The 14,574-nt window shown below is 39.5% G+C and overlaps 1 protein-coding gene across 2 annotated transcripts in view; it reads left to right on the top strand.

Moving 5' to 3' along the window:
• DGKI (diacylglycerol kinase iota) overlaps nt 1–14,574 on the top strand; it is a 467,928-nt gene that overhangs the window by 430,205 nt on the left and 23,149 nt on the right. For both annotated transcript variants that reach the window (XM_007983056.3, XM_073009376.1), the window contains 2 exons: nt 9,661–9,698; nt 13,866–13,986. In XM_007983056.3, coding sequence (XP_007981247.3) covers nt 9,661–9,698; nt 13,866–13,986 — 159 coding nt within the window. The remainder of the gene's footprint in view (nt 1–9,660; nt 9,699–13,865; nt 13,987–14,574) is intronic.

Genomic DNA, 14,574 nt, shown 5'->3' with positions numbered 1-14,574 from the left:
AATGATATCCGGCTGAATCACCAGGTCAAAAGGATCAACCAACTATTTATTAAGCACTTCATGTATTTTCTGTCCCATAGAGATTTCAGTGAAAGATATAGTATGGGTAAAACAAAGAGAAAATAATGTCCTCATGCTTATGACTTAATTACAGAAATGGAACTTAGACATGTGAAACAGTTAAACAATTTCACAACAACAGATAAGCAAATGGGATGCTTTGGGGAGACATCTGGTCCCTGTGCTGTTTATAGCCAATTCCAGTGGTGAATAAAGGAAGTGAAACGGACTGCTTTTGAAGGGAGCATCCTGGTCCTCTGGCAGCAAGGTAGAGGTTTTCTGCCAGGAGGGAACACTAGATGGAGGTTGTTTGTTTTTTCTCCAAACAGAAATCTCTTCCATGCTAATAGGAGCTTTAAAAGGATTGCCACAGCAGATGGAAAGAACCAATATATATTCATGCATTTAATTAGCAGGAATTAATTGAATTGGGGGATTAATTCTGTCATTAGAGAGAAACAAAACCTATTTTTGTCTCCTATCTATGGTTACACACTCTAAGATGGATTTGGCACAGGTGGTGTTTGAATATAAGGCCACTGTAGTATTTAATGGCCTTTTGATGCCACTGATAGATTAATCCCAGGGATGATGAGAAGGTAGCCATGTGAGATGTGTGCTCTGCACCATGTTTCAGCAATGGAGGAGAAGCTGGTAGGTGGAGTGTGAGGAGTATAAATCTAGAATTCAGTGAGTGTTTGAAGGAGGAAAAAGGGGAGGAGATTGAGAGAGTCTTTTCTCTCACATCTGATTTTCATTTTCTTTTTCTTTTTCATTTTTATTGAGCCAGAGTCTCCCTCTGTCACTCAGGCTGGAGTGCAGTGGCACGATCTTGGCTCACTGCAAACTCTGCCTCCCGGGTTCAAGCGATTCTCCTGTCTCAGCCTTCTGAGTAGCTGAGACTACAGGCGCCTGCCATCACACCTGGCTAATTTTTGTACTTTTAGCAGAGACTGGGTTGTACCACGTTGGCCAGGCTGGTCTCGAACTCCTGACCTCAGGTGATCCACCCGCCTTGGCCTCCCAAAGTGTTAGTATTACAGGTGTGAGCCACTGTGCCTGATCACATCTGATTATTAATGAGAGATTAGGGACAGACTTACCTAAGACAGGATTTTTAATTCAATCCAATAAGCACTGGTTGTCTGCTTAGTCTTTCCCCTGCTTTTGTTTTTTCTTCCTGCTCCAAAAAGCTGTTCCTCCAGAAAAGCAGTTTTCAGCTTTTTAAATTTTTCTTCCAAGATACTCATGACATAAACCAGATGACATTGTATGCATAACACATTCCCATAAGTGACATAGGTAACAAGACTGTTTGTCATAGCCCTTTCCCAACACTAACAAGTCAACACCAGCCCTCCGACTCAAAACACATCACAATTCAAATGTATGATGTGACAGTTTGTACTTTTCAAAAATAGCCATGGCATCTTCTCCCGCCTACACACTCATCTTGAAATGTGACTTTGATGCTCTTGCCATTGAAATATGGGATCTATGCTCTCTCTCCTTTTATATGGGCAAATGTGGGACTTCAGCAGGAATGATACCTTGGGATTTCCAAGGCAAGGTGAGTTGATCACTGGGCTCTCTTGGGATTGTTGATTTTGGAGCCCAGCCACCATCTTATGAGAAAGCCCAAGCAGCACACGGGAAGCCCAGGAATCCCACATGAGAGGAACCAAGACTTCCAGCCCATACCAGTACCTAGTTACTAGCCATGTGTCTGATCATATTTAAAGTGGATCTTTCAGCTCTTAGTGGAGCAGCTCCAACTGCTGCCAGGTGTAACAAAGACAAACTGTCTCTACAGAACCCTGCCCCAAATGCAGATTTTTGAGCAAAATAAGTAATTGGGTTTTAAGCCATATATTTTACTATGCAATAATAGTTGATACAGAGTTGAATTTCATTAGAAGGATAATCTTAAATCTGTTCTAATATGTTAAAAACCTTCAGTATTTTAACTTTTATTATAACAAATAATTTGTCACGTATCTTTTTACTGATTGTGAAAAGGTGTTCTAGGACTAGATGAAAATACAGAGGTCTTTAAATATGTATATAATTCCTTCTTTTTCTCACCTCATCTTGGACTTATTCAGTATGCCTATGTAAAATAATATTAATTACAGTCATTTTTCTTGAGCTGCTTCCCATTTATGCCTCATTAGCATAATTCACAGTGGTCATCCATACCAGTGAATGTGTGTTAGATTACCTTTGCTATGTTTAACGATTATACTAAATTTCATTTTTTTGGTGTGTGAACTGAGCCTTCACAGTTTGTTGCTCATGTACCATGGCTGGCTGCTTACAAAGTAGAAAAATTGGACAGAATGTTTCTGATAATGTAAATACAGGAAAGGCTATGCAGAAATATGTATCTCAGAGAGTGAGCTATTGGGCAGCTATGGTATAAGCTATCTGGTAGCCACGCAAGAAGTAATGGATTGAATAAAGGCAAACTATGAAGACTTCAGTCATGATAAGATCAAGAGAATTATTTGTGGCACATTTGCCATGGATTGTGTCTCTGCTGGCACACACAAAAAGTTGGGACTTAAAACTGTAAATTTACTTTAACTTCATTTTGTATGTCATGCATTCATGCAACTTTTTCCGGGGGTTATTTATTTTCATTTTTGGCTGTCCTGCTCCAAGTTAAACAAAGGAGAAACAGCATTGTATAGTGGAAGAAACTCAGACTTGGGGAAGGGGGGCAGCAAGTAAATGAAACAAGAGTCCTTTGTCTCTCAGCTGGATTGCTGACTAATCTGTGTGATCCTGCAGAGGTCAGTTCAGATCTCAAGCCCTACTTTCCTCATCTATGAAATGAAAGGTTAGACTAAGACCAAATACAGCTCTAGAAAGTAGAGTATTATTACTCCTCAAGAAAGAGTTGAGGGTCATGACTCTTGCTTTGCACATGAAAATATTTAGGAGTAAAAGTTCACAGAACTTGGCAAAGCTAGATATATTTATGATTCTCAATGAATCAACTGATGTTTTTCCCTACATCTCTACAAGCCGTTCTTTGTTTAGCAGTTTTTATATTTACTTTTATTTTTTTCTTCTATAATTTTGGAAAAAAAGGGTTAGATGACTGCTACTATGGACAGGCAACAATTTGGTAATAGGACATTATTTTTAAAACTAAAAAATAACTGAATATGAAAGATTAAACTTTTAAAAAATAGACATAAGTGCTCAGAGTTGTGATTCTATTTTGTAGTCAAATGCTGTACCACTGGGCTGCACCCCCAGAATTGTGATTCTATTTTGTGTGTAACAATGTAGTTATTTCAGTTGCTTTATTGAGAATCACAAATATATATATGGCTTTGCCAAGTTCTGTATACTTTTTATTCCCCAGTGTTTTCTTCTGCACAGCAATAATTACAACCTTAAGCCATCCCTTCAGAAGTAGTCATATGCCAAATTCTACCTTAGTCTAAAATAATTCTTTTTCTGTGTAATGGGGCTAAAAACATCAGTACTCCCTGCTGCTCTCGGCAGATGTCCAGGTACCTTAATGATTAGGTTCTCTGTACCTTGAGCTTATTTGCAAGACAGAGCCTCAAAAGAACTGCTTTTTTATTTTTCCGCTGATAGAACTGGTGCTTGGTAAACTAACTTGCCCAAGGTCATAGCAGTTAGTGGCACTCACGGGGCTTAAACCCAGGAAGTCTGAATGTAGACTCCATTATGGCATATCCCTTCCTAATAATAAGCTGGATTTTGTTTTGTACTTCTTGCCAAAATGTAACTCCATGATGATGTTTTGTGTTGTACATTACTGCCTTCTTACTGCCTCAAACGGGGCCTGGCATGGTGGGAACAGGTGGGGATCTTAGACTGTTCCTGCTGCTAGGACAAAATATCTTAGACTGGATCATGTATAAATAATAGAAATTTATTTCTCGTTGTTCTGGATTCTGGGAAGACCAAGATCAAGGTGCTAGCAAATTGCTGTGTTTCAAAGATGGCAAGCTCTTGCTGCATCCTCGCACAATGGGAAAGCGAATAGAAATGAAGACTGTGTCCTCACATGGTGGAAGAGAGAGAAAGTCCAGGCAGCTCTCTCAAGGCTCTTTTAGAACGGCATTGATTTCCTTCATGAGGGTGAACTCTTCGTGACTTAATCACTTCCTTAAAGGCCCCACCTCTTAATACCACACTGGGGATTAAGTTTCAACATGAATTTTGGAGGGATACAAACATTCAAATCACAGCATGATTCCACATGATAGAAGCCATCCTTTCCTTCTGCACATGGATGTCTGTGCATATCCAGACTCTTGGGAGCCCAAGCTTAAGAGAGGCTGTGAGAAGGAAGATGGCAGTCCCTTCCTGAAAGTCTTGACTTCTTAGTCCCAGCTTTCTGTCTTGGTATGTGTACTGGACAACAATTTATTTGAAGGTACAGCATAGAAGGAAAAATAAACCATTTTCTATGAAGTAATGATTCAACTTCTAACCTATAAAAATGAAAAATTTCTCAGTTCCCTATCCCCTTACATTCCTGTCTTCATAAATTTCTGTGATTTTCCAGGAAACTTATTATTCACATACTTAACAACTTTTATGCCCATTAGCAACTTGACTTTCCCTGCTTCTTTGAATTTTGGAGCATTGTTTCCTTAGTATGAAGGAGTTTTGAGAAAGGCAAGAAGACAAGCTCAGAGCTCAAGAAACTATGAAGAATAATATTGTAATCACAACAACTCGTTGTGTTTAAGCTCAATCCTTCAGAAGGTCATTATCTGGAGTTGAATAATAATAGATTCAGGCTCTTTTTATGTGGAGGAAATCTTCAACAACAGTGTTCATAGGGAAGGACATTAATCAGGAAAGAGAAGTGAGCCTTGTTTCTAATAATGTTTGCATAATAGCTACCCTTGGGTATATTGCTTGACTGAAAATAAATATTCATGCTTTCCACATCCAGTACAATTGGAAATTATTCATGGTTATGATTCTGTCATATGATCTTCTACCTATTCAAGGGGACTTCAAACTGGGAGGCTGTTGGAAACCAATAAACATAAATAACAGTGCTTGTGAATGATGTGGGGTAGAAGTTGAAAGAGGCTGTAGTGTTGGCTATGGGGAGAAAAGGAGCGAAGAATGGGAACTTAACTGTTTCCAGAGGGGGAGAAGCAGACTCACACTGACATGCTTAAGGACATTTATATGCTCTCCTGGTTTGCTTTTAGCTCTTCAATAGCGTCTCATCACCAGGAGAATAAAATTTAAGTGCCTTATCTTGGTGTCAGACTCACTCCCTGGCGTGGTTCCTGAGAAACCTTGGATTGCGTTACCTGAGACTACTCTCCACCTCAGATGTGACAACACAAAGCTCTTTGCAGATTCCCTCAGACACCATGACTTACCATTATCTCTTTGTTCACATCCTTCCTTCATCTTGCAAGGATTTTTCAAACCTTCTTTGTTAATTAATCTATGTATCATAGAAGAGTCAGCTTAAACTTCACCTGCTTCAGGAAGCCTTCTATGAACTCCACACCTAGTCAAAAGTTTTACCCAGACTGCCCTATTTTTATTGACTTACATATTTAGTGATCCTTAAATAGCCTTTGTCCTGGGGAGTTTTTTCATCATCTTGCTTTATTGCTTACATGCACCAAATTTTATTACATAAATGCTTTCAGTTAATTAATTCGTTTTTCTTTCCTTTTCTGTTTCCTTTCTCCTTTCTCTGTTTTTTTCTCTCTTTATTAACTTTTAAATTCTGACAGATGTTTCAATACAGTCTTGAGAACATAGGCTATTTTGTTGTTTTTGTTTGTTTGTTTGTTGGTTGGTTTTGAGACAGAGTCTAGCTCTATGGCTCAGGCTGGAGTGCAGTGGCATAATCTCGGCTCACTGCAACCTCCACCTACCAGGTTCAAGGAATTCTCTGCCTTGGCTTCCTGCGTAGCTGGGATTATGGGTGCCCACCACCACACCTAGCTAATTTATTTTTATTTTTATTTTTAGTAGAGACAGGGTTTCACTATCTTGGCCAGGCTGGTCTTGAACTCCTGACCTCATGATCCACCCACCTTAGCCTCCCAAAGTGCTGGGATTACAGGCGTGAGCCACCATGTCTGGCCAAGAACATAGGCTGTGTTTTGAACTTCTGTGTGTGTTACAAGGCTTTGCATTAACTGCGCCCTCATGCAACTTTCCTAACCTTGCTTCTCTCCTATCAGGGACATTCTACTTCAGTCAGGAGAACATCCTATAGTATTAAAGTCCAGACTGATTTGTTCTCCTGGACCTGTGATTGCTAATACAACTGTTACTCGGTGTCTGTGGGGGATTAGTTCCAGGACCCCTTGCAGATACCAAAATCTACAGATGCTCAAGTCCCTGATCTAATATAGCTCAGTATTTGTGTGTAACCTATGCACATCCTCCTGTACACTTCAAGTCATCTTCAGATTACTTATAATACCTAATATAATGCAAATGCTCTATGTAAATAGTTGTTATACTGTATTTTTAAAATTTATAGTATTTTTTACTGTGTTATTTTTATTATTATTTGAATGTTTTCAATGTGAAGTTGGTTGAATCTGCAGATGTGGAACCTGCAGATATGAAGGACTGGCTTTACTTTCTCCAGCCTCTCCTTCCCTGTCCTTCAACGCAGGGTTTTTGTTAAACACCATATCCTTGGCTCATTTATCTGTGCTTGTAATCTGATGGGTTCTATATTAACAGGGATATGTCTGCCCAACTTCACATGCCAATTTTACCCTTATTGGTAGGCTCCTTCTGAAGGTCCATATGTCTTTTTCATGTACTTATGTGCAGTCACAAAATACTGAAAACTGTGCCTTCTGTTTATATAACATATCTATTTATAAAACACTTTAAAAATTTTATCCTAACTACTGAGAGGTGAGCAGTGCAGCTGCTAACCTCATTTGCAAATGAGAGAATTGGTTCAAAATGACTGAATAACTTCCAAAATTTATGTGTCCAATAAATTGTAGTGATTAGAATTAGACTCCACTTGAGAGCCTTTTTCACATTACAAACCTGACAACAGTGGTTTTTTCCCTGCCTATAGGCCTTGCAGAGCCTAGTAGAGTTCTGTGCATGATGAACTCACTGAGGGCACTGGACACAGGCTCACACAGGGTCTGTATTATGGTGCTGATTTGGGCCACTATACCTCGAGAGAATTAACTTACTTTAAACTCCACTGTAGACATTTATAAAATGAAGAGTAAGACACCGTGTTTTCATAGGATTTTTAAAAAACACTTTATTAATTCCCTTTCTCTTATCTTCATCTCTTTTTTCTTCTCCTTTTCTCTCTGTTTTTTTTTTTTTCTGTCAGTTCAACAATTAATTGGTGTTCTCCTACAATGTGCAAAGCAATATGCTAGGGTTCACAGGGGAATGCAAAGAGGATGCTGCTTATAGCTTGTTATGGTGAGGAACTTTTCTTCTCTCTTTTCTGTTCTCCATTTTTCTCCATTCTTCTCTTCTTCCTACCTTCTTTTTCCTCTGATGTTCAAGTAGCCCTCATCATTTCCATAAATTTCCAAGGCTTCAACTTTGGTCAAAGGGAAGGCACTCAGCCCAGGGCCAGTGAACGAGTTTAATATTCTTACGGTCCTTTGCATCTGCACACCCAGGACTCATAAATACTCGATATAAAAGCTTTGGGGGTTTTGCTCTGTGACAGCTGGGGACTCCATGTAATTTAATGCATGATACAGCACTTTTGGCTAACTCTGTATGAGAGACTACTCAAATAGGAATAAAATATCACTTTGCAAAATACATTTAAATTATTTTTCTTCTAAAACTTTGTGACTTTAAAGCCTTAAAATCTATTTTTTGAAAGTCAAAAAATAACAGATGTTGGCGAGGCTGTGGAGAAAAGGGAATGCTTATACACTGTTGTTAGAAATTTAAATTAGTTTAGCCACTGTGGAAAGCAGTTTGGAGATTTCTCAAAGAACTTAAAGCAGAACTACCATTCGACCCAGCAATCCCATCACTGGCTATATACCTAAAGGAAAAGTAATCATCCTACCAAAAAGACACATGTGCTCACTGTTCATCTTAGTACTATTTACAGGAGTAAAGACATGGAATCAACATAGGTGCCTATCAGCAGTGGAGTAGATAAAGAAAATGTGGTACATATACACCATGGCATACCACATAGTCATAAAAAAAATGAAATCATGTCCTTTGTAACAACATGGGTGCACCGAAGACCATTATCCTAAGTGAATTAATGCAGAAACAGAAAACCAAATATCACATGTTCTTACTTGTAAGTGAGAGCTAAATCTTGGGTACTCATGGACACAAAGATGGGAGAAATAGATACTGGGAACTCTAGAAGGAGAGGGGGAGGGGGACAAGGGCTGTAAAACTTCCTTTTGGGCACTATGTTCACTCTCTGGGTGTTGGGATCAATAGAAGCTCAAACCTCAGTATCATGCAATATATCCTTGTAACAAACCTGCACATGCATCTCCTGAATCTAAAATAAAAATGATTTTTTTTTTTTTTTGAGATGGAGTCTCACTCTGTTGCCTGGGCAGGAGGGCAGTGGCGCAATCTTGGCTCACTGCAACTCTGCCTCTCGAATTCAAGCAATTCTCCTGCCTCAGCCTCCCGAGTAGCTGGGATTACAGGTGTGCCAACACACCAGCTAATTTTTGTATTTTTAGTAGAGATGGGGTCTACTATGTTGGCCAAGCTGGTCTCTAACTCCTGACCTCAAATGATCCACCCACCTCGGCTTCACAAAGTACCGGGATTACAGGCGTGAGCCACTGTGCCCAGCCTCTCATTCCTCCTCTACACCCTATATAAGGTGCATGAATCATTAGACACATCTATTTTTTTTCCCTAAGGCTATATATTCTTAAAAGTAGTTTAAGTTACCTATTACCTCTAGGCTTTTTTCCATAAAAATCATCAGTAAATTATATGCCAAACATATGGCTTTTTTCTCAAGAACATGGTTAAAATAGACTTGATTCCTCTTCGCTGTCTCCAGTCCTCCTAATATTCATAGCAATAGGTATTTATCTATCACCACAAAACACACAAAAAGACTGGTGATTGCTTAAATCCCAAGAAAGCAAAGTAGAAGGAACTAGAAAGAAGGAAGCAAGTGCAATCATGATTAGGCACTTACTCTGCATCCGTGGCTGGGTTAGGAACATTCATAGGACTTCATGAACCCTACTAAGTTTAAACCTGCTCTTTTACAAATGTGGAAACTGAGGCTCAGAGGAGTTAAATGATTTGCCCAGTGCCCTGCTGCTTAAAGTGTCAGAGTTGAGATTTGAACCCAATTGGTGTGACTCCAGTTTTTTAAATATTTACCAAGGCTGGAGGGGGCACACATGGGCTCTAGAAGGATACATGGAATGGATACCTGAGTGGGGAAGGGCTAAAGAGGGGGCCTCAGTCTGTTTGGCCAAGATATTTTCCTTCCCTGATTCCTGCCCCAAATGTAGACTACTTATCCCAAATATGGATCCAACTTTGTGTAATATTTTAATGAGAGGGTCTTCTACTAATAGGACATCTCTTTTTTGTTTTTCACAGCAATTTTGCAGGCGGTAATAGCTGGTGATCTTATGAAGGTAAGATATCTTCCTACCAAATCTTTGGCGATGCTTTAAGAACTTTAAATCAACATCATTCCTCACCAAATTTCTATGTTCTCGTCTATCACTTATCATCCCCGTGCTTGCACTGGCTGAATAGAAGAGGCAAGATATTCTTTTGAGAACTGAGCAGAGAGGGTGTTCAAGAGCACCAGGGTATTTGTCTCAGTTACTTAAAATGAACTGCATGTCCCCAGGCTGCAGTGTGCACAGTGTGCCTGCCCTCTGGAAGCTGGCATTCGAAGAATTTAAAGATTTCCTTTCAGGCAGGTATTGAAATGAATGCATCTGTAAAAATTACCTGGACAACACTCAGAAATGCATTCTTCAGGTCAGAGATTAATCTTTCCTTTTTATGGTTTTATACTTTGGGGATCATAGTTAGTCGAACAAGAACCCTGATCCACTTGGAATAGTTTAGTTTGTGCTTATGTTTTCTGGTGAGTTTTGTTCAGAAGGGAGGAAGCAGTCACCACTGCCCTGAGGGTGAATGTAAAATCTGAAGTCAGGCTTTCTGAGTTCGGATCTTGGCTCTGCCTTACACTGTCTGTGTGATTTCATGTAATTATTTAATTCTCTCTGTGCCTTAGTTTTTTCATCAGTAAAATGGAATAATATTACCTCTGTCTTTGGATTGTCATGAGGAATTAATGTAATACTACATAGAAAGCTCTCAAGACTGTTCCTATTATATGGGAGGGGCTCTAAAATGTTAGCCTTTTTATTAATATTCTGATAGTGTAGATCTGTGTTTTTTAAATAGCTAAACATGGTGGAAATACAAATATTTGTTATATAATGTAAACATCATCCATGAATATTCTAAAGTTATTTTTGGTCCCACATCATTTTCAGGCATCAGGCTCATGACTTCCCATATGCCCCTGCAAACCCTCTGCTGAAACTGATCTGCTCTGTAATAATGACAGCTGCCTGAAGGCAGAGGCTACGCCTGATTCCTCAGCCTGTGGAGTAAGGTGCCATTGCAGATTGAGGAACCAATAGCCCTAAGAGAAAGCTGAAAAGTCCTACCCTCAGACATAACTTTTTTTTAGGCACATCTGTTGGACAAACTGAAGGACACCTATGCTACATTTTTCAACAGGTTACTAGAAGAAAACAAATGGAGAAAATGTTGCAAACATCTTGATCAGCTGCCCCCTTTAGGCACATAATCCTGAAAATGGTGCCTGTGCCACTGCACAGATCATAGTGTCAGTAGAAATTGTTACTCAGAAGAGTACTCTCCAAGCAGTATATTGATGAGTTCAGTGCCGTTTCTTACCAGTGGATTAAGCCCATACCATCCTGTACTCTGTGCATGGCCTTCCATTAGGTTTTGTGGGAAACAAAGGCATGAATATAATTGATTCCTGCCCCTGGTGGGTTTCTACACCAGAAAATTTGGCAAAGCACTGTACATTTGAAACCCTTCCATTTTATTTTCTATATGCTTTCAGTTTAGGCAACTGATTTCTCAGGATCCTGAGTTTATTATCACACTTTTTTTTTGTACTTTTAAATAGAGAATCATTTGCAATGTGGGAAATCACTATATCCAGCTGGTTGTCTTATTATAGGTTGGTGCAAAAGTAATTCGGTTTTTGTCATTTCAGTGACAAAAACTGCAATTATTTTTGCACCAACCTAATGCATTCTCTGTTATAATTCTTGCCTAAATGACTAAAACATGACTTAATAACATCTTATTATTTTTTGTTTGTTTGTTTTTCTTTTTGAAGATGGAGTCTCCCTCTGTCACCCAGGCTGGAGTGCAGTGGTGCAGTCTCGACTCGCTGCAACCTCTGCCTCCTGGGTTCACACCATTCTCCTGCCTCAGCCTCCCGAGTAGCTGGGACTACAGGTGCCCGCCACCATGCCCGGCTAATTTTTTGTATTTTTAGTAGAGACGGGGTTTCACTGTGTTAGCCAGGATGGTGTTGATCTCCTGACCTCATGATCTGCCCGCCTCAGCCTCCCAAAGTACTGGGATTACAGGCATAAGCCACCACGCCCGGCCAATAACACCTTATTTACTGAGAGATGGAATATTTACTGAGGGCTTAAGGTTTTACTTTTTCTCTCACATATTTTCTTTATTTTCCTTCTCAAATATTCATGCCCTCTTTCTCTTCTCCAACTTCTTTTGTTTCTTTCTTCTGAGTAGAAAGTGCAATATATATAAAGTATTAAATTGGGTACATGTGTATGTGTTTGTACAAGAGGGAGAGGGAGAGAAAGAAAGAGAGGGAGGGAGAGAAAGAGAGCGAGAGACTAGCGAACAGAACGTCTCTGGAGCCACCCCTGTGTGAAGGCTGTCACAAATAGCTCCTGGACAACTGGGCTGCAAAAAATGCCCATGGACTAACTGAATGTTCATGGTGTCTAGAAACAGCACAGGAAGGCAGGATCCAGGCAATTGACCCTGAACAGGTTTGGTTGGGTCTATGCTGTTATCCTTTGTTGATCTCCCCACAAAGAAAGGGAGTGTCATTTTAAGACAATGTGGTTGAACAGAACAGGATTCCCTTTTAGACTTTTGTGGAAAGTTGCTAGCTACTTCTTCCTGCCCTCTTGCCCCCTAGTTTAGGGATGGAAGTCCCAAATGTTCCTTACCTTCATTCAGCTACTGCTTTTGATCCATGCCCTGGGAGGTCTTCCATGGCTCTTTCCATCCCCTGCTTCATGCTTCCCTAGTGCTTCTCTGAGACATTTGTGATGTTCCCGTCCATTACTGTGTGACTCTTTACCTATCTGTCTCCCCCATGGGCTGTGAGGGCTTTGGGCACGGTGACCGAATTGTATTTATCTTCCTGACATCTAGCACATGACAATTCTATGGATGTATTTGAGTGAAGACGTGAACTCCGAATTTACGTTTTTTTTTTTTTAAAATATTTTTAATTGACAAATGATTATACATATTCATGGAGTACATAGTGATGTTTAGATACATATAATATACATTGATCAGATCAGGGTAATTCCCATATCCAATACCTCACACATTTATCATTTCTTTATGTTGGGAATGTTCAACATCCTCCTTCTAGCTATTTAAAACTATTTAATATATTATTAACTATAGTCATCCTACAATGGTATAGAACACTAGGATTTATCCTTTGCATTTATGTCATTTATGCTCTTTCGCCTTATGGGATGTCTGATTATCTATAATGTGTACCATCTAACTTCTTAAAAGATAATGTGTTCATTTTGCTTATTACCTGCTGGGTTATTTAATTCTCATTTGTCCTAAAATTACCTATTAGAAGCTTCATGTAGGCACTCTTGTCCTGATATACTATAATTTGTAGATGAGGGACTCCTTCACATTTTCTCTAATGTTCAGTATTTTATAAACTTAGACCATATCCTCATTTAGCCACCTTATCCTCAGGCTACAAAATTCTGGTTTGTTTTTTTTTTTTTCCAGTCTTCTCTCACATAGAAACTATTACATTTTCTGAATCATTTTGGGTCTCACTCTGTACATCATCTCTAGCCTGTTAGGTATGTGTTGGGTGATTAACACAAGGTTTGCAGGCTCGGCTGCAGATCTGGATGAAGAAGGAAGCCAGGCGTGTGTTCGTGTGCGTGCATGCATGCATGCGTATGTGTCTATACTTGTATTCAGTGATCTTACACAGGAGAGACAAAGCAGCTTTGATATTTGGTATATAGTTTCATAAGACTAAAGAAAAACTGAAGGACACGGGCAAGAAGCTTCGCTACAGTCACCAAGGTATTCCTGCTTATAGCCATAATTACTCTTTCACTCAAGAGAATGCTAAGCCAACAAAGAGAGGTTTTTGTTTTCCACTCCACCCCTCACTCCCTTGAGACAGAGACCATAGAGACCAGTGCTCAGAAAATAAATGAAAAAAGTAATTCAGCATGATTCAGTTTCCCTAGCCTGTTCAATACCCACAGACTCTTTCCAGAGTTAGAAGAGACACTGGTCATCACTGTGAGTGATAACACAGTCCAGGAATGTTACTTCATCTTTTTGACTTTTCTCTATGTCCTCTGAGGCTAGAAACATTGTGGTTTGCTACATGACTCTTATTTTATTACCAGTTAGCTGTTATCCTTGTTCCGGATTCTGCCTGAGCTTCTTTTTGTATGTCTCTCTTGCAGCTAATAGAAAGCTATAAAAATGGAGGCAGTCTGCTAATTCAGGGACCAGACCACTGTTCACTCCTTCACTACGCAGCTAAAACCGGCAACGGGGAGATTGTGAAATATATCCTTGACCACGGTGAGTAGGCATAGTGAACTTACCAAGGATCACTTATCTGTGAAATCCATTGCATTTTACATTTTCTAAGATGCCCTTCATCCAGGCAGTCTTCAGAATGGCAGAAATACTCTCGAACTTTTAGCCGACTGCCCCTGCTTATTTGAGGCAGTCATGGTTGCAGACCACTGACACATATGGGCCATCCTAACCAAGCAATTAATAGAAACAGTGTTCATACCAAGTTCTTTACAGGCTATTTTTCAGACTAATTCCTTTTTTTTTTAAATAGAGGACAAAAATAAATGCAGCCTGGCATCGTGCACTTTATTTTTTCTAGAGCTCTTCTGTAAATTAACAGGTTGGGATTCCCTGCCTAATCCATATTTGTGGTTCATCATTGTGAAGATTCATGAGGATAATTTTTTTACATCTTTCTAGTTTCTCTATTTTTTTTTTCTGTTTCATCTCATTTATCTTTTCCACCCAAGTTACATTTTATTCTCTTTGAAAACGTCTGGTGCTATTGTGTTGTCTGTGGCAGATCATACTAACCTTCCAGACTGCTTTCTAACTGGATTTCTAATTTGGTGCCAGATCGTTTGCAGG

The sequence above is a fragment of the Chlorocebus sabaeus genome, chromosome 21 (genome assembly GCF_047675955.1).
Source record: "Chlorocebus sabaeus isolate Y175 chromosome 21, mChlSab1.0.hap1, whole genome shotgun sequence".
NCBI lineage: Eukaryota > Metazoa > Chordata > Mammalia > Primates > Cercopithecidae > Chlorocebus > Chlorocebus sabaeus.
This window is presented reverse-complemented; position numbering and strand designations above follow the sequence as displayed.